The sequence below is a fragment of the Abramis brama genome, assembly GCF_963993115.1.
Source record: "Abramis brama genome assembly, chromosome: 13".
Lineage (NCBI taxonomy): Eukaryota > Metazoa > Chordata > Actinopteri > Cypriniformes > Leuciscidae > Abramis > Abramis brama.
Window position 1 is genome coordinate 26,330,853 of NC_139975.1, and position 22,175 is coordinate 26,353,027.

The 22,175-nt window shown below is 38.5% G+C and overlaps 1 protein-coding gene across 1 annotated transcript in view; it reads right to left on the reverse strand.

Annotated features, from left to right (window-relative positions):
* aff2 (AF4/FMR2 family, member 2) overlaps positions 1 to 22,175 on the reverse strand; it is a 233,243-nt gene that overhangs the window by 144,094 nt on the left and 66,974 nt on the right. Inside the window, exon 3 of the mRNA XM_084133214.1 lies at positions 14,059 to 14,901. Within this exon, the coding sequence (XP_083989340.1) occupies positions 14,059 to 14,901 (843 nt within the window). The remainder of the gene's footprint in view (positions 1 to 14,058; positions 14,902 to 22,175) is intronic.

Sequence of the window (22,175 nt, forward strand, 5' to 3'; positions counted from 1 at the left end):
CCATACCAATAAACATGGAGAAGTCCAAATGAATGATCTTTCAGAAAAAAAAAACTCGCCTTACTGACAAGAAATATAAATTTACACCTGGGGGAACATGTCACCTGTTATAACTATTTGGGTCTGACAATCTCAGCTTCTGGAAAATTTGACACTGCAATAAAAGATCTGACTGATAAAGCACGTAGGGCTTATTATAGTATAAGAAAACCCCTGTTCAAATTGAACCCACCCATTAAACTGTGGCTGAAATTCTTTGACAGCATCATCAAACCTATCCTTCTATATGGCTGTGAAATCTGGGGCCCCACATTTAAATTAAATTACGAATCCTGGGACAAAACCCCTGTTGACATTTTCCACCTTGAGTTCTGCAAGAACATCCTGGGAACTCACAGAAATGCTCCAAGTCTGGGTTGCCGGGCAGAATTAGGCAGATTCCCTCTCCTATCTGAAATCCAGAAGAGAGCCGTAAAGTTCTGATCAGACGCGCCGTCAGAGAGTTACCATCACTGCGCTCTCAGATACAGGGCAGGACACACAGAGAGCGACCCCATGCAATATTTAGTGGAAAAAACATCAAATTAATTCAACAATTCAGTTCAGACACTGATGATCTGATGGAGTCGTAGAGGACGATCTGCACTTCCTCACCGAGTGCAGCAAGTATAAAAACATCAGAGACACTTTTTTCACACAAATAGCACAGATTTTACCTCAATTCCAACAAGCAAGCCTCATAAACAAACTGTCTTATATTTTGGGAGAGAAGGAAGAATGTGAGGGACAAGGGCTGAATCCTCTTTTCCATTTAAACTACTCTCTGTACTTATTTTTTTTAATTTTTTTTATTGTAATATATTTACATATATATGTCATATATATTACATATGTAATATATATTACATATATATACCCCCCCCCCCCCCCCATATTTATCTATATGTTTGTATTGCTTTGGCAGTATTGTGCTATTTTACACAGTCATGCCAATAAAGCTAATTTGAAATTGAAATTAAGAGAGAGAGAGAGAGAGAGAGAGAGAAAGAGAGAGAAAGAGAGAGAGAGAGAGAGAGAGAGGAGGGGGGGGAGGAGGGGGGGGAGGGGGGGGGGAGGGGGGAGTGCGGGGGGGGGGCAGGTGACATGGACCCTGGCTAAAGGTGTGTGTATACAGGAGATGAGCCAAAGCCGCATGCTCAGAGATCAAGGTTTTGAAATGAGCAGTGACATGGTAATTAGTGTCATCAATCACATTTGAGCCACGGGGGAGCCGGTGGATGCTGGACTCGGGTTTCGAATAAACAAAAGCCAGTTTGCCTGAGTCATCAACCACCTGCTTCTGTGTCAAGCTGACCTGAGAATCACTGCTGATGCACTTTCTAACGACACCTAGTTTCTCCACGGACAATGATGTACAACATGCACCGAGTTTTGCATCCTCATCAAAGTCGTTATTATAAGTCTCTATGGTAATGGCGTACGTTTTTGAGCTGATGTGTGCACTTGTGTGTCCGCTTGCTCAAGCATTCAGCTCAGCATTTGTATTTATAGTAACAGGAAGAGCATCTCTTATGACTCAATGTTATCATCGTCATCAATCGGGTGTGAATATTTTGGAATGATAAACAGGCAAAGGAAATTACATTTTCATGACTGTTTTTACCATTCTGAAAGCCTCTTTTTTGGTAAAGCAAGGGTAAACAAAAAGAAGGTGGGCGCGAATTTATGTGCTAGCACCGCAGGGGGTGGTTACTCCAAGAAAAATGGATCTGACCTTGATATGTAGAGATAGATTGGCTGGTGGGGTGCTGGTCACATGACCATTCCTCTCTCTGTGAGGAACCAGACAGAAAGAGAGAGCGAGACCGATACACCATCAGACAGGAACCCATCCGTTGGAATTTCCATTCCTCATCTGCAATTTGTTATACAATTACACGGCATGCTGTGTGAGGCCACTCTGTGAAAAAGAGACAGACTGGAGACAACAAACTAGTTTTTATAGCCAACAAACTGGGATTTCAATCTAGTGTGGACACCTCTTTATTATGCATTCATTGATTTCAAAACTGCTTTTAACAGCCCCCAGATGTGAAAAATACTCAAAATTCCACTTTGCCACTTCTGTATTGAATTTGCATATCTGGTCATGCTCTGCTTGACACACTTGCAAAATTGCACAGCGGGTATTTCATTACAAGGCACCCCAGATATTCTACAATAGCACTGAGCATCCAAAATAAATTAAAAAGACTAAATACCCACCAGTAGGCAGCATTATGTATTGTTTTGTAATGCCTAGAGTGCCAGTGCTTTTTTCACAAGTGAATCGACGAGGAGAGGGTCGACCGCTGAGGTTGTGGGGGAAATAATTGGGGGTTTTAGGGTTTTAACTGGCATTAAACTGACAGGGCTCAAAGCTGAAACAACTTAATACATGGTATTCCACAGGGATGTGTGTTAGGTCCATTTACATTTTTCACTAAACGACATTTAAATCGATTTCTATGTAATCTTTAGGTGATGATACAAGGGGCAGCTTTTTTGAGCGATGTTGATTGGGCACTTTCCCATTGGGAATGGGCAACAACTTTCTATCTGGATACTTTAGATCGGTCGTGGGCCCTGTGTCTCACCTGGTTGCCCATTGACGGCAACATTGACCAGCAACATTGCTCAAAAAGTTGCCCCGTGTATGATTACATTTAGTGTATCTGGTTTACACTAGAGCACTTAAACAGAAAATAAATACTTGATGGAGGATTTGACAGTTATGCATAAGATTCATTTTGAGGATGATGTGCCTTATATGAAACAAAAAATACAGTGAAACTGACATCAGGACCAACCTGTTTGAAATTACCATTGGTCAACGGTTGCGTACATCAGAGCATTCAAGAAAACATTGACATTTTCTCAACTTTTGGTTTTATGGGACCATCACAATAAAGCGTTAACAGATATTAAGCTCTACTAATACTCCAGAGAATTGGTTCAGCCTTACATATCGTTAACAGAATGTCTACAGGTGACCATCAAAATAAAGTGTTACCAATTTTCTCTTCTATTTCCTTGTGGTGCATCATTCTTATTGAAACTGTCTCTACACTCTAGTGTTTAAGCAACCTAAAAGCTTCTTGACTTCAAGGTAACCAGAAGCCATATTACCTTAAACAATATGGTAATCTGATTCAAAACCCTTAAATTGGCTGGCTTGAAGCCAGTAGCAGCAATGAATATCCACCCCTGAAAGGCACCATACATCATGATGGTTTTGTAGTTCACAATGTCACTCGAAAAAGATAAATGCAGCTGAAATAATGCAGCTCTGACCTTAAGCTGTGGCGTGGGGAAAATGTGGATCCTCTACTACAAGATGTTTTGTTTTTACCATGTCTTGATGCAGTCACACCGTTCTAACCTACAGTCTAATGGTGCGGACTTGTCATTCTGCTTTTATTTATAGTGGCTAAAATACACTACAAAACCTGGTCTAATGGAGACAAGGGAAAAGATGCATTTTTTATTGCTATGAGGGTCCAATCCAGGTTTTACGTGGTCCCAGCAGTCCTCTGCCTCCCAGCCATGATGCAGTCAAGCAGAGATGGGTTAATTTAATAAGCAAATCTGCTGCGGTTTCCCTTTATGAAGCCAGTTTCATTGAGAACCTTCCACAACACGTAACCACAAATGGCCAGGGGTTGATGGGATACAAATGGAGAGAATAACTAATTCACATAAAACCTGCATGCCTGTCAGCAATGGCTACATGCAAAATGCAGTTCAGGTGAGATGCTATGTTTGCAATATAAGCAAAAAATGTATTGAAGAATTTATTAAGATGTTTTTTTTTTTTTTTTAATTTGTTAAATAATAGTCCCCCTGTAGTCAATAATTATTTCCTTTAAAACTCATCTTTGATAACAAAAATGACATCCTGTATTTAAATGTTTTTCCTTGAAAGAAATGTCTTCATGCCTTAAAATAGCTTGAATGTAACTCTACACCCTTGCCTCATTTAGTATACGCGGTTCTATGAATATGCAAATTAGCCCCGTCTCCACGCACTCACACCAGCTCAGAGATACATTCGTTGACGATCACACGTTGACGTGATTGGTTACAAGGTAGTTTGTGACGTCAGAAACATCAGTGATTTCAAACCGTGTTTTTGAGACTGTCTTTGGTTCACTGCAGTTTTAAAGAGAAAATACTCAACAATGGTGTTGACTGATGAATTTGTACATGGTTTGTCTTAAAGCATATTAAAAACACCACATAGACATATAAACAACATTAAAAACTTGATTTTCACCACAGGGGGTGAAACCTACTTAAAAGCAAAGCAGAAGATGTTCTCACAATTTCCATGTACATACCACATTTGATATAGTCATTAACAGAGCAATGAAACATCTTTATAAATAAATATTAAACTATGTGATTGTTTTTGTCTTACAGATGATTAGATGAAGAAAAAAAGTCCATCACTTTAAAATTATGTTGCGAATGCCACTAATGAGGGTTTTTTTTTTACATTAAAGTGCATATATATTCTTTAGAATGACAAATGACATTATATACAATGTTATATATGAATACCATTAACAGAATAGCTTAAAACACCAAATAATTAAAGCATCTGTGAATCTGACACATAATAGCATGAAATATTACTACAGATGCTTAGGTACAGATATTGTTCATGGATTCTTGTAAATACTGGATAAAATCTGTTTTTGGAAGCGCTAATGAACTAGTTTTTGTATACATTTTTTTTTTTCCATCATGATTTGACAAGAAGCCTAGTAAAATGATGAGTATTATGCAAATGATACCAGCTGTTACTTTGGATGGTAAAGCCTCCTAATAACCCTCTCTCTCTCTTTCTCTCTATCTTTCAGTGTGGACGCGTTCTCTCATCTTCCTGTTAATCCGCCTGGGCACGTGTGTGACACGTCTGTGAGGGGAAGTAGCCTGGCCTGATTAGCGTCTGGTCGAGGGTACGGTTGTGCTGGCTTCGGGTCGGCTAGCAGTGTGTATAGAACTCATTAACTAGCGGTCACAGAGCGCTAGTTCTCCGTCTGAGGAGGCTTGTGTTGGGCCAAATGATATCTTCAAGGTCAAACTACATGTGCCGAGGGGAGCCGGTACACGTCAGGGGACAACAGCACATCATCACGCAGACCTGGTCTCTGCATACAAATCAATGCATGCCCCTGTTTTGTTTGTTTTTCTGAATGTTCTTTAGACTTTTTGCTAGATAAATTCAATAGTTCATGTCACAACTTTTGGAGGAGTGACAACTGGGGCTTTTTTATAGGCAATATCCTATTTATAAGCCACTCGAGGCTGTGTGCTACAGTGAGTTTATTACAGATAAGAGGCATTCTTTAACGAGAAACCCCTGAACAATTGTAAGATCACTAAATACATTAGCTCAAGCTACCAATTATTATATGGCAGCAAATGCAATATGATAATAGACACCATTTCATTTAATATTCAACAATATTTTTGATCTGCCTGCATTGACACCATGAGAACTGAACTGAGCTGGACGATGACATCACGGTTTTCTCCAGAGAGGCTTTTGCATCTGAAGTCTTCATATATATATATATATATATATATATATATATATATATATATATATGAACTAAAGCTGGACTATGACGCTATTTTCTTCTAGACAAACTCTGTTGCATTATTTTCCTGTTATCTCTGTAAAATTGCTTTGAAACAATCTGTATTGTAAAAAGCACTATATAAATAAAGGTGACTTGACTTAACTTGACCATTGTTCATTTGCAAGTTGAAGTTATTAATAATAATAATCAGAATAAACATTTTAGTGGCAAGTAATATAATTAGTAACTGTACATTACAGTACAACTTGGTGAATTAATATAGAATGTGCAATTAAATGTGTGCATTTAATAGCATTTTAGAACGAATTCAGTCAGAATCAGAATTATTTCAAAATAAAGAATAAATATAAATGATATTTTACAAATGAGAACTTATTTGATATGCGTGGAGAATAAAAGAACAATAACAACATGTTACTTTATTTTAATGTGCCCTTGTTACAGTGTAATTATAAGTACTGAGTATTATTAATTAACAACTTACTATGGGGTTAGGTTTAGGGTGGGTTGCATGTAATTATGCATCATTTATAATTTAGTAACTACATATAACGTGTGGCAAGGACACTCTAAAATAAAGTGTTACCGAATAATATTAGAGGGAACATAATTACCGCAACTTATATAATTAATAATAATATTAAATTTATGGAATGGTAGATAGAAATTAATAACAATATAGCGTTGCTTACAATACCATTATTGTTTATTTCCTGTATTTTTTCTCCTTTTTCATATTTATATCCTTTCATGCTTGCTGAAACAGACTTCTGCAGCAAATCGTTTTATGTTTATTAGCCACATTACTGACTATATCAGTGTGTTCACAGCAAAGAGTCCCATTAATGAGTCCAAATTAATTCTGAAGCGATATTAAACAAAGGCTGATGAGAACAGCCCATCATGCATGACTGAGAAGGAGAGAGAGAGAGAGAGAGAGAGAGAGAGAGAGAGAGAGAGAGAGAGAGAGAGAGAGAGAGAGAGAGAGAGGCAGGGTGACCTAATTCTGAGATGCAACTAAGTGTTGTCAACTATGATCATTTCTCCCCAGGCCCACCTACAAATGAACTCCTGCCTTTGCTGAAACTACATCAATTCTTCTATGTAAATGTGCTTCTTAACAATCTCCTCTCTCTAAGTACATTTCTGTATCCATTTGAGTCATATTAGAAGTCTTTAGCGCAGAGCCTGCAGCGAGTGCAAAGGCCGCTTGTAGTGACACACTGAGATATTGAGGATCAGCATGTTTGGTCAGGCGTGATGGCACTGGCTCATGAGTAAAGACATAGACTGCTGAACAAACGCTCTAGACTTTCGAGAAACATTGCTGAGGTGCTTAGAAAAATGTGTCATTTACTTTTTGTAATACAGTCCCACTTGTAGGACGTTAGCATCTTTTTTCTTTTTTTTTTAAATAAGTATTTACCTGTTAATTCAAGGAAAATGTATAGCTCTCACTGGCATTGAAATATATCCTGATCATAAAACACCTTAAGTAATTTTAATTTTGCTATAATGTCTATGTGATTAAATACTGAAAACTATAACTAACGTCCCTATGCTTTTGCATAATTTGCTCAAACAATCAGTTAGTCACATCAGCTAAACAAATTTACAAATAGAAGACCTCAAAATGTCACCAGAGCTCCAAAATTGCCTTGACCTGTATATATAAACTGATGTATCACCATCAGCCATTGAAAAATACATATCAGTCTCCACTAAAATTAGTAACAGAATAAGATATTGGCCAGACAGGAACAAATGAGTAATACAAAATTAACATTTAACTACTATTAACTAACAAAACTCAATTAACAAAACTATATTAACAAAAAAACTCACATTCATGAATTAGTAAATTATAACACTCATTTGACTGAGGTAGTTCACTATTAAATACACTATTACATTTTGTTTTTCATACCTCACAGAGGACTACTAAGAACTACTATATACTGGTTTATAATTTAATGAGTAATGCATAATGTATAATTAATTCTAAAGTGAAGATCATGGTAATCTACTAGTAATGACTCAAGTGTTACCAAATCTGTCAGATGCAATTTATATCCAAAACCTTACAAAAACCTCAAAATCTTACAATGACTTCAGTCGTTACTAGAGAGTTACCATGCTTTTCACTTCAGAATACTGATCCAAGTAATTAGTCATTCATTCTGGATGCAGTAACACTTGAGTCAAATCCTGCTCTTTACATAATGGCATATGTAATTGGAAAACCCATGTCAGCTGTGCACTAAACATGATCAAATCAGTAAATAGGTTACTTTACAGCAGTATACTGTATATGGCATTCTCAGTCAGTCAACACTATAGAAAGGGAGTATGTTCTGGGATCCACGGACACCCTGTTAACTTATCTCAGACTTGCACTGTGCTCAGGTTATTTCGCTTCTGCAGCTAATCAAACCAGAGACTTGCATCCTTGTTTCCTCACCAGTGCACCGCTGAAAGATCACTGCCTGTTCACTCGTCTCAGCTCATTAGCCTCTCTGGAGAGGAAGCACTGTGTTTGGGACTGGCTAGCATAACTGTAAACAAGCAAATATTCAAAAGAGCCATATGAAATTGGATAAGTGGAACCATCAAGGTTGAGCAGACTGTTGAAGAAGCTGAAAAAGATGAGAGGATTTGGAGTGTATGATTGGCAGATTGTGATTGGTTGTGCAATTAGGTAACAGAATGCATTAGTGCCCGCCCACTTTTTCAGCTGCGTTGGTTCCGGAAATATTTTTTTCCATACATTTTTCCCAAAAGTATTTTTTAAAGCATTATAAGCAATGAACCAAACAAACCAGTTACAATGTCAATCATAACTGCCACAGTCATGTTCAGTTTGTTTTGGTTTTCACTCGTTCCTTTGTGTTCCTTTGTTCTAGTTTCCCGCCACTCATCAGTCACAATGGACACTGACTACATTCTTCACAGCTGTTCGTCTTTTAGCTCATCAATACTGTGTATTTACAAAAAAGACAAATATACAAGAATGTGTACTTAACATGTTTAGTGAGGGAAAGAGCTACAATCCCATGAAGCATTGCAAATAATGATATAATCTAATCAAAAAAATTAAAATGTCAATATAGTTAATCTATAATAATATACAATATCCTAACCCAAGACGCAAACTAATAATGCATAATATACAAAACTATAAAGTCCATGTATCATAGATTGAGTGCCATATTCAAAAGTAGAGATGTAGTAGTGTGTAGAGTGCATACATTGCTATGCATATATTTATATTGAGCTGCTCATATGCATCTCTTTTCAAACACACATCCTTGCTTCTAAAATATACATTTCCAGAAATATGCGTAGATGATTGCACAACCATTAATCATTATAATACACCACAGTGCGGTCTACGTTACAGCTCCATGCACACGATCCAGCACTAGATGACTCAGTGTGGGTGAGGATGCTTTCTGGGGGGAAGTGGCGTCTTGCTTTGTGAGTCTTGGCAGCCCGGTGTAATCAAATGTTCCTGGAAATGACTTCCTGTCCTGTGAGATGGAGCCGAGGCTCCATGCGAGATAAAGATTTCTCTGCCTGTTACGGCAAACGCTGTTTTAATAACCCGGCTTGGCTGGGCAGAGCTCGATTGACTGTCTTTGATAGACGCCACTGTTATATCGCTGAGGAAGACTGCGCTAAAAAACATCTTGCGGTCATCAGTGGATGAATAGACCTTATATGGGCCAATTCGTTTTTAACACTTTAAATCTTAATTAGTCAAATGAATTTAGCATTAAACATTAGCTGCTAACTTGTCTTGGAAACAGTTTTGTTTTATTAAACGTGCAGTTAATATAAATGCATCTTTTTAATGAATGAAATGAACTTGTATTAAAAAAAAGTGAGATGACTATGTGAAAAGTGAAGAATATTTTTGTTCATTGCTAATCTTTGTCAAATTGTCAAATCTTTCGTTTATCCCAGTTTAACTGCAGAGACAACTACAGGCTAAGCAAGCCATCTTTAGGTTGATTCCCCTAAATAAAGTGTAAACACTGTTGTGCTTTCAAAACATTGCACTGTTTGTTTGAGCATCCCGACCTGGCAACACTGGCTCAACCAATGGTGTGAGTTTGGGGCGGGACTCTGTGTTTGATCAGCCAATGGCAGATGAGGAGTTTGGGAAACTTGCTTGGAAACAGTCATTATGCAGTTTGGTGAAACCTCACCTTTAACTTCAGAGGTTTACAGAGGTCAGTGAGGATTTGGAAACTAAATGCTAATGTACATGATCAGCAGCTGAGATTTTACTGTGATCTTATCCGGTGATCGTGCAATCGCTCTGCTCTGATCTGGGATCGACAAGGCCAAGGAAACAGAGGGACTGCATTTATATGCAGCAGATGTCGGCGTCTCCATTATATCTGATCACAAAGAGCAATCAGAAAGGAGACTGTGGCTTGATGAGAACTCCTCTGCCAGACTCCCGACCCAGACTCCAGTCCTGAACGCCATGACATCATTCACCTCTGCTGCCCACTGAGATTGCTTTCAGGTACTGCTATATTTAGTCATAGAACAGACCAGGAATACTTTTGAACCGAAGACAATTCTCAGACACCACTGGATATTACAAAATTCAAAATGGGTTGACATGACAGTTGATATTATCAAAGTGTATAAATATGAATGTGTAATTGTATATCAACATAATTACATTAATATATGATTTATAACACTTTATCGCAACAGATAACTCACTCTGTCAATGTAATATCTTATGTAAACGTATATCATAAAAATAACGACTGAATAAAATGAATTACCAAACCCGCAAAAACATAAGCATGATCTCTCAGCATGTGTGATGCATCGTTTTGAATAGCCCAGCATGCTATATCTTAACCGGTATTATTGTCTTGTCAAATCTGCGCTTCAAGGAGCTAGTGATAAAGCTATTAGTCACATAAAGACTGGGTGATACTGGGTGCAATAACTGTTTTTAGATGGATCAATAGTCTTATCTGTCTGTCGATGTCTCATACACTGACAAAAAAGAAAAAAAAGAAAAAAAAAGTGAGCCGCTCTTTCACAGCGAGCAGCACAACGCTAGACACTAATCAATACACCAGGCGATAACAGAATGCTTCCAGAACCATTTAGCACAGTCTTATCACTCTACGGAGTGCTCAACCTGTCAAAATATTTTGTGGTGGGGTGGCACAAGGGAACATTTCATGCCTATCAAGGGGAACAAGCTTCTGCTTTTCAAACCAAAGAATGGCAGTTTTAGGAGTCACTCTTTCAACAGTGCAGAAGTGTGTGGCAGTCTGAAGATAATACAGTTATGTTAGTAAGCCACTATAAAGCTATTATGACTCTCACAATTAGAGAAGTTTGATTCATTTTACTCTACTGGTTAATGATTTGTTTCAATGAAACAGACCTTTTTGCATCACAGGTTTCAAATGAAAATGTCAATGTGTATATTAAAAGCCACTTAGAATCAAAATTGAATCTATTTTCATTATATAGATTCTTAGTCTTACTGTGACAAGAGTTTGCATTCAAAAACTTCGAAACAATGTTCCTTATTTTTTTACTCATCTCTCTTTCTACTCTACTACTCTACTCTAGGTCCATAAAACTATTGTGACATTGACAATTGGCATTGAAAGTTCAGAAAGCTGGTTGATGACTAGATAAAAGCAAACGATTAACTGATTCATTTTGGGTCATCACACATTCTGCATTTATTTTTTCAGTTAAGAAAATATGTTGCTGAATGCTGCTCTTGTATGCCTATAGTTTTGAATGTGTGATATTAACTGTCTCAAATGTTGCATTATTTTGGTTCCATCATGTCATCCTCTTCACAGTTTTGTTTTGCCTGAATCATCACAAAGAACCAGCTTAGAAAGATTTGTATGTGTATCGCACCATTACCACTGACAATAGTTCCTGTCTCGAAAAAAAGATTTAAGCAACCAAGGAGCATTCTGCCAATTTTTGAGCACAATAAAATACCATCCGCTCATGTGACAACAAAGAAAACCTTGGAGGATATACAATCAGGAAAGGCTTTCACACAATTCAACACCTCAGCCAGAGTGAACCTGGATAAATAAGCCTGAAGAGCTGTGGAATAATAAGTAGCCAGCACAACACAGTACAGGTGAATCCCACGAGAGCCGCTTCAACAGAATCCACTCCTTTTAACAAACTAAAGCTACGCAAGGCAGGGTGGAAAAAAATCAAATCAATGTCCTTGAAGATGTTTTTTTTTTTCTCTTGAGAGCCATCTTGAAAGAGCGGCTCTACCCGTACTCTCTTGCGTTCCATTTTAATCCTACTAGTCCTGTTTTCGTTACTCTCTGTTTTTTTCCCATTTATTTTTTTCCCTTTTTTGCATCTCTCTCTTTTCACTTTCAGGCAGTGACTCATCTGTCAGAAGGAGGGGTGGGAAAGATGGCGTAGACCCAGCTGGGGCCCACCCTACGGGGGGTCTTCTATGCCTGCACCTCTTTGCAATAACAACATCTATCTCCATTTCCCTGCAAGCTGACCGGTATGAGGGCACTCTCAGAGCAATTAAAATTCCCCAGGTTTTCACTCTTGCCACATGCTTAACTGTACTGTGCGAACGTACCATATGCTTCAAGATGGGCGATAGTGCAATTTGGAGCCCGATGGTCGTCGAGATCCCCATAGAACAAAGAGGGAGAACAGCTGGCTGCCTCGCCATGGTTGGATAACAGCAAGTCAACCTGTTCAATCATATGCCACTCTTGTTTACCGCACCTTATCTTATTTGGTTTGTTTGCTTTATCTGGATTAAACCCGTAGGTAAGAGGGATGGGAATTTCAACCTACTGCTCAAACAAGCTTAAGGCATCGATACGAGGCTATTTTTCAAACCTGGCACTGGAAATACAAGGAAATTACCTCTCACAAGATACCACCTCAGAGTGAAGAAATAAATTAGTTGCTGCTGGGGTTTTAAAGAGCTAAACATGAGCCTAAAGCATAATAACAGAACCATTAGCCCACCACAATCTATTATCTTTAATCTAAGACCAGCTATTGGCTAAATCCTAAAGGACCATGCTGAGCTTTCAAATGCAGCTATTTCTCTCTACAAAACGCCATGGGATCAAATCCCCCTGCTGGCAGCCATTCAAAGGAAGTGACGGCACTGCATGGCCTGTAAACGGCTTCAGTGTGGCTCATGTATCACAACCCTAGCAAGGTCAACAGAACTCTGCTCTAAGTGTTGGTCCCACAGAAGGAATGAAGTTAACATTGCCGGTGATAAAGCTCCAGTGTCTTAACCTCCGGAGGGTAAATTCAAAACATATGGGCCCATCCACTGTGAAAAAATTTGTATGTGACATGTTCTAGACATGGAGGGTCTTCAGAGGTGTTTAAGGAACATGACTTATTGAGATGTTACCACGTTAAAGGTCAAGACAGGTCGTCTCAGTGAAACCAGATTGTATCTAGTTGACAACCTTTCACATGGACCAGTGCTTACTGAATAGTTGCTTAATGAACAATTATGAAAGTCTTATGAAAGTTACAAAGGAGATTTCTTTGAACATTCTTGATTATATTAGGAATCAAGTTTGTCAGTGAACTCATCTTGACTGACAGCATCATATTGCTTCAATCTATAGCCATATTTAGTACATTTTATTTAATTGTAAAGCCTTTTGGTTTGCTGTAATTATAGATCTATGCACACAAATCATGGCCCAAAATAAAGAAGAAAGGAATTAGCGTATATACAGTACTTCAATTTAAGACACAGTCAGTGATGACAGATATGATCATTACGTATAATGGGAAAACACCTACAATGACTTACTGAACAAAGAGGTGCATTATTTCGTTCAGAAGTACTATTATGAAAGTCACCATTTTCAAGCATTGGCTATAACTGGGAAATATAATCAAATATAACATTGACCCATGTCATTATCCATCATTCAATTACACAGATCTTCTGAATAGTTTTAACTCTAGAATTGTTTCTCCTCTCAAAGGAGAGCCAATATCAACTTACTTCAGCAACCTAAGCACGGGAAAATCACTGAGGTAAGAATTTCCCTCCATTCAAACCAGTTAAGCTACAAAGAAATTGATCTTTAAACACACCAACAAGATGACTTCCTTGTAGAGTAGGTAGGTTCACAGGAAAGCCTGAGGTTCATTAGTTGATTATTAATGAAGCACTCCATTATGTCAGCTCCTCGTTCTGCCAGGTTTCAATGCAAAACAGACCTAGCCAGGGGAAAGTCAACAGAGCCAAGCCTATCTGCCAACCGTTCATGTCCAACTACTGCCGCATCCAAACGAGAGCAAATGATTACAACATCTGCAAGAAGCCTGCCCTTTAACTAAGACAGAAAATGGTCACACTCACCTCCCCGGATTGCGGCAGTGTCAGCTTAGGAATTTTCCCTTTGGTCCCAGCCGTGCTGCTTTTGGTATCCAGCAGACCTCCAAATGGCACACTGTTGTACCCTTCCACCAGCTCCACAGGGGGTTTGAGCTCTGGGGAGTCGTTGGGGACCTGGTCTTGGCCGTCCATGGGCCTGACGTAGGCAGTGGGTTTCTGCTGCACAGCACTGCTGGGCTTGCAGTGGAGACCTTGAGGAAATGTCGGCGTCAAGAGGCCGCTAGGAAGCAGGGACGTAGAAGCCATTGGTGAGTTCGAGCCATGGGAGCACGAGTCCTGCTCAGCGGGAGACTTTCCGAGGCCAATCTCGGCTGTGGCTGGTCCTTTGCCAGACTGCTTCCTATTGGAGTGTGATGAAGTTGTAGGTCCGCTGGGATTGGGACTTGAGTCCTCTTGGTCCTGATCATGTCTACTAGAGGTCTGCTCATGACTGGAGTGCTTTCCCCGGCTGACCGCTTGAGCGGTCTGGGTTCCACTTGAACCGTGACCCCCTCGTGACCAGTCTGAAGACCGTAACTTTTTGCCTTGATGTCCATGTACAACGCTAGAACTTGGCATGGTGTTGGCAGGGGGTGGGGGCATAGAGGTGCTGTGGCCTCCAGGTTGGGAGGGAGCAGCTCGGCTTCGCTGAGCCTCAGGGAAAAAGCCTGGCTGGTCGGGCTTCTCCACTGGAGTCTGGGGAATAGAGTTCTTAGGAATGCCTACAAGGTGACTCTGGTTGGAATGGCTAGTCAGAAGCTCCTTCATTTCATCATAATTTCCAAGTGTGTTTTGGACCCGGTTGGCCAGAGCATCCCCTTTGTTAGTCTGAAAGTAAGAAAATAAAAACTATATGAAACAAATGTATAATTCAGCCATATTCCTAACGAAGGTATTTTAAAAGAACAGTTCACCCCAAATAAAATAACTCAATTATGGTGCATATGGAGCAGGCTGGACGGGAGCAACATCAAACATCACTGTTTTTTGAGTGCCTCATAAACAGATGGTGGAGATTATTATCAATGAATAATGAAAATAATTCACTAACATAAAGCTTGAAATTATGAAGACTTGGAAAAAGTTACTTGTATACTGCTTATAGATGTTATTAAATGGAAAAGACATGGACGTTTTCTATAAATTATTTTTTGTTTGTTTGTTTGTTTACATTTCATAAAAAAAAATAAAAAATACAGCATACCTGTATGAAATGACATGAAGGTGAGTAAATAAGTACAGAAGTTTCCTTTTTTTGATGAACTATCCATTTAATTGGAAGAACAATCAACTGTATTGCAAAATGTCAATGGACTGGAATATCATAATCTAAATTGGTTATAAGATAAAAGATAAAGATAAAACAATCCACAACACACCAACTGCTCCACAACACCCCAAAAGTAACGTCATAAGTGTATTATTTTTGTGACTACCAATTCAGGGAGTGAAGCCTTCTCAATATGGACAGCTCTAAAGACTGTGTTTGTCAGTATAAAGAACCAGAGTATTTATCATGAGCTTTAGCTGACTAGACCATTAACATAGTTTTGAAATGCAAGCCAACTCTCCATTTGATGTTAGTCAATATTTATGAAACCAGGCAACGTGTGATCACAGAAATGGCGAGACGCTGTATTTAGAATCTATTCAGAATGTTCTGTTTGTGTGCCATTCCTATCCGTGCCTGTGTACTGATTTCCATAAAATAATGTTTGCAAACATCTCCTGAATTTAGTGCAGGCATAAAGATACAGTATTCTCCTCTCCAGAAATATCTGTCCAACACTAGTCTGCTTTTGCTCACAACAAGAGTCCCTTTATAATAATCGTTATCTTTTAGGTTTTGTGGCACATCATTAGTTGCACAGCGTCCTACAGAAGAGAAGCATGCTAGCCCACCCCCCACTGATTATTTGCATAATAAGCAACATTCTTCTTAATGTTCAGGCCTTTACTCTCGTATTCATCACTACATTTACATCTTTTCCTTTATTCAAAGCCTCCTAAGTATCAGCACCCTAATTTTAAAGAGTCTGAATATAGAGGTATTCCAACAATGAATAAATAAATGTGTGCTTCTCTTGTACACAGATACAATTAAAGGCTACGTTAATCCCAGGAAGCAAAAGTAGAGAGAAAAATCTATTAGCATTCTCCATTCATTTCACATGTAATTGCTACATTAATAACAGACAGTACAGCTCTTCTAAAATGCAAATGCATCTGTTATGGCTTTCAACCACATAAACAGTCAATAAACAAATAATGTTAAATGATGCACGACCACAGCATGGCATGCAAGGCTATTAAAACATTGGTGGAATTATGCACTGGACCGTTAACATGTGACCTTATCTGATTCTAGATCTTCTCAGCCTAACTGACCTCTGACCTGGTAAAGCCTGAACACTAATGTCAGCAATAAAACCTTATTGACTAAACGGGTAACTGCGATTGAATAAGACATTTTCAAAAAAGAATTATGAATAAAATCAAATATATCATGCGATAGTGTACATAATAGTTTACAAGCACAAATAGTTTGATGAAAGCAATTTGTTTTGTATTTATTGATTGCATTATTAAATCATTAAATACTAGGCAGCAGATTTTCGCTTGCTTTATATCCCAGCAAAACCATGATTTGCTACTTGCTATTTATAATTTAGGGGGAAGGAGACATGGTCCTTCTAAAGTGCATGTTATGGGACAAAAGTTTAAACATGCCCTTGTGGACAAGATGAGTCATCAAAAGTTTTAGAAAACATATTAATATCATTGAAGCAAACAGCCTAAAAAACACAATTTCCATTTTGATTTCAAATTTTAGGGAAAAACTGTGAAATGCAAATGATAAAATGTACTAAACAAAATACTAAATCTAAAATTATGCATCAAACTTGTATAAGAGAAAAACAAACATCTTGTGTCCAATCCAAAAAGTTTCCTTGAGATTTGGAAAAGTAATTTTTAGTAATTTTGCTGCATTTTCAACTACTGATCCTTATCATTTTAAGGACTTTTCCCTTTCTCACAATAAACAATTTTGGTAATATTTTGGGTCATCACTTGCGCAATGTAAAACCTGGGTCCACTGGCATGTCTCTGCGTCCTCACTATACTGACGACATGAGTTGCGTTCTCGGACAGTGTTTGGATGGGAATGTGTGCCAGTGTGGGCTCTGCTCCAGTGTTTTTAAAGTGAAAGATCTGAAAGGGACACTCTTGAGTGAGAGGGGTGGGTGAACCTCCCAGAAGAGGTGCTTCGGTCAATGTGAGGGAAAATCCATCTGGGGTGCACACAAAGAGCTGTTGTGTGAGCTCGACTGCTTGACTGAAGCATGAGAATGCTGGACCGTGGCCAGACACACATTCTACAGCTCGGGGGAAGGTGAGAAAGAGAGAAATACTCTTATTTTAAGCGTTAATTGCTGACATTTTCCGTTCAAGGTTTCTTAAAATGATGAATAAGCCATTTATGAAGGATTAATTGTGTATTTACATTGACGGTTAAAGCTTTTACTAGCCAATTAATGTGTTTGGATATATAAACACTTTAAAATGTCTAGTAGTTTTAGGATGTGTTCAAACTTGTAGTTCGGTTCGCTTGGTTCGTTTGGTCCGGACCAAAAAAAACAAACTTTTAGGGTGCTTTCACACCTGAGCGTTTGTTTCGGAACCTGGTGCGTTTTCTCTCTTGGTTCGGTTTGTTTAGGCATATATGAACACGGCAATCGCGCTCGGATCCGCACCAAAACAATCGCTCCAGGACCACCTGAGCGATGTGGTTTCGGCCCGATTGCAAACGAACTCTGGGGCGATTCGCTTGTGGTGTGAAAGCAATCAAACCCAACGGACCAACGAACCAAATGGTCTTATAAATCATAATGGGAAATGTGCTATATAAATAGCAGTTGTGTCTGATTCTGTGAGTGAGCACATTAGTAGTTACCACAGTTGAAAACCAAAAGAGCACCTCTTCATCTAAAAATGTTGTGTAATCTAGACAACGCTGGGAGATCAAGAGAGAGAGAGCGCGTTTAAATTTACTGTAGTGTTAATACGAATGTAGTTTAACAGCTGCAATGACGGCTACATTTGTATAGTGTTTGTGTGTGTTTCGACATTTACAAATAAAGCCACAATAATCTCATGGAGCGAACTTGACAATCATCTTGATGGATGACGCAGAGACCAATAAGACCAAACACTGACCAATAAGAGGACAGTTACTCGCATGTGACTTGCGTGAACACATTTTGGTACGCTTTGAAAGGTTGCCTTATTAAAGAGAACCGAACCAAGAAGAAAATACAACATTGTAACAAATGAAGTACCTGTTTCGGAACAAAACAACAATCTATATGTGTGAAAACGCCCTTAGTCCTGGTCTGCTTAGCGTTCAGTTTGGCATTTTTATCACTGAACCTAAAGGCATATGGATACGTTCACAACCTGATTGGTCGGCTTTTATGACGTATTGCATATTTTGAGACGGAACCGAACATCCAAAACAATGCTGTGTGCTGGGATAAATGCATCCATCATATGCAGGTTACGCATATTGCATACAACAAAAATAATTTCATATATCTCAATACAGATCTCTAAAATTTTACACTGAGCAATAATTTTCCTACATACCAAAATCTGTACACCATGTTCCATTTCTCATCCAATTTAACCCAGACCAAAATGATCTGCTCCACCACATTCATGTTATCGCTATATATATGTTCTTCCTCTATATAAACAATCGTCACATCTGTGTCTATTTTAACTTCTCTTAAAATATTTTAAGAGAACAATGTGAAACAATGTTGATACACAAAAGAGAAGCACCGTGGCGATAAATATTTAACAGCCATCAAGCTCAAAAAACATTGCTGCCTTTGATATACGTACACTATAAAAGTGTGACAGTGTTATCATTCCTTGATTAAAGTATTTAGGAGGTTCAGTGAGATCATTCACTTTTTGATTGTGATTTTCAGCACTCCGAAGTTTTAAACGATACAAGAGACTTTGTAATGGGCCATTACTTAATTGCCTGGAAGGAGCATCTTGGGAAAAAGGGCAGCATTCTTCTTCCCCTCGTGGCCTTCTTTACTTCAAGACAAGGAGAGATTACGTACTTAAACATACTTAAGTGCTTCAGTGTCAGCTGCCTCTTTAAAACACTCCACAAAGTCTTGATAAATGCTTGTAATGACTCATACAGACTTGAACTGTAAAATACAGCCCTGTTGCAAAGCAAAATCAGGCCAAAATGAATATATGAAAAGTTTCATACAAGCAAAAGAGAGGTTAGCATCATTTGACTGGTATACGTCCATGCCTGTGTGTGTGTTTGTTTGCTTGGTAAGGTGTTAGCAGCAGTGTAAATGCAGTTTAATGGGGTCATATTAAAAAGACGCTGTGTGTTCTAGAGATTTGGGTACTTGGGCGCTATACCACTCTGCGCAGGCTATTCACACGCACAATGAGAGTCTTTGTTTTCCTCAATTGCCAGCCCTTTCCAACTTCACCAGAGAATCCTCTGTATTTCAAATAATTTCCCTTAATGGATGTTAACAAGAACCTCAATATAAACAATCGGTTCACTCGCGAAAACTGAATCAGATGCATTTGCGAGCTGACACGCTCGACAGGAACGTTAAATGACTGATGAGTATCTCATCACGGAGTAGATTTGCATTGGCTTGATTTAAGTTGGAAATGTCTGTATCCTTTCAAGTTATGATTTGCAAATAAAGCAGTGTTTCCATGCCATATGTTCAAGAGAACAAAAACTTCCAGCAAAACCGGTGTTAAATAAAGTATAAATGGAGGTTGTAAACACTGGGCAAGCCACAGTTTTATCAACACTATCTCACGACCAATTTGTACGATTTGTCTAAATTTGTCTAAACCCCAGTGATGGGTAGGTTTAGGGGCAGGTTAAGGGGTAGGTCATTCGTACGAATTCATAACGAATTGGGCAACTTGTAAAATATGTACAATTTAGCAAAAATCGTACGAATTCATACGAGTGAGGTCGTATGAATTCATATGAATTAGCCACGTCGTAAAATACGTACGAATGGCGTGAGATCGGGTTGGATTTATTGAAGTCCGGGTGAACCGGAAGTTGCAACCGACTTTACTTCGGTGTTGTGACGTTTTTCCAAGTGAAACGGAATATTGAATAGAGGTTTTATTTTAGCGCAAAAAAAATCTCTGTGTATTAACTTGCACAGGTTAATTGCTCACCACAAGACCAGTAATATGCGCTAACAAAGTAAATAGTGTCAATTTTTATTTCATAATTCAAATAGGTAGATGCAAATCCCACTACAAATGATGACTCAACAAATTATGTGAGTTTGGAACAGATCATTGGCAGTTCAGATGGGGGAGTGTCTGGGAAACCTGTTTGAAAAGCTGTTGAAAAGTCATTAGTATTGTTATTATTAGCCTACTGCTCTGATTTTACAATCAAATAACGTAATCTCAAAGTTACATATTCAAAAGATATCGCCGTTTAAAGCTGAAGTGAAATGTTGAGTGTAGCTGTTGAAGGTAAATGATATCTTCGGCTTAGTCACGATGCTCATATCAAACAAACAATGAGAGAAAAAAGTGTGCTATTTCGGTATATTAAGACAGAATGCGTGATTATGCTTACAATAGTACAATAGTTATATAAAGTAAGGAATAATTGAAGTTGGGACGTTGAATTATTAGAAAAATAATGCAGACCTGAAGAGTAAATCCGCTTGGTCGATGCCTTTAGTTGCTTGGTATTTATTCACTTGCTCAATATCTTTGTGCGCTTTTATTTGAAATAACTGAAATAATTTGACGATGATTCATCAAATCATATTCATTTACTTCATCAACAGTGCACTATCACTTAAAATGAGCAGCACTGCACAAGATCTGAGTATTCTCATCTGTTAACATAAGTGCCAAAAAAAAATAATTACACTGCTGACGCTTATGCTGTGGGTTTATGGGTAAAGTTACACACAACACAACTTGTAAAAAAAAAATCTTATAGAGAACCGGAACGAACTGTTGTATGATTACTTATAGTTGTCTCTACATTTTAAATTGGTATAGGAAAAGTACATCTTGCAACACACTCAAGTTTAACTATACTTTAAATGAGAAGTAGACTGTAGTCTGTTGTTTCTCAACACTGTGTGTTGCGTGTGTGGCTCTGTGTGCATGCTGTCTCTCCTTGACAAGACATTGGCAGTGTTTACAAAAGAGCCTTGTGCTCATCTGCTGCGAGCACTCAGGGCTTTTGCCCCCCGGCCAGAAAACCAACAACTGCGATGGTAATGAAGGTGGCAATACCTCCAGATCTCAGTGAAACAGCATGGAAACCTCAGCAGCACTCAAACACTACACCCACACAGCACACATTTCTTACTCTGAACGACGGCGCTGTCAGGGAAACGTCTTTGCAATAATTCGATATTCCTTTGCCAGTGCGTCCGTCCTGTCTGGATCACACAAAGACAGGAACAGCAAACAGCAGTGGTCTACAGAGCCATTAATGCTTCGGATGAGGGGTCGATGCTGAGTCAAACGAGAAAACTCAGACTACACATCATTTAAAATCAATAGAAGATTGGTTACAGAGAAAAAGCGAAATTCCATCAAGAAATTACGTTAAGCTCTACTGATGGGGAATTTGCTTCTGAAATAGCTTGGAGTCAACTTGAAATTAAAACTGACCCTACTTGTTCATCAGTGCGTGAAAAACGCTCTCATTCATTACATGTGTCAAAACAGTAAAAACTGTGCGTGGACATTGTCAAATGCAGTCTTTATATGGACATGGGTGCATTTTATTCAACTTACTAAAGCTTTGCGATCACAGGAATAAATTACATTTTAAAATAAATTACAATATAAACCAGTTAAATTAAATTGTAACAATATTTCACAGTATTGCTGTTTTTACGGTATTTTTTTATTTATTAAATAAATGCAGCCATAAAAACAAAAAAAAAACAAAAAAAAAATTAATGTTTCCAAACTTTTGACCGGTAGTGTATATGTGTGTGTGTGTGTGTGTGTGTGTGTGTGTGTGTATGAAGTGCCAT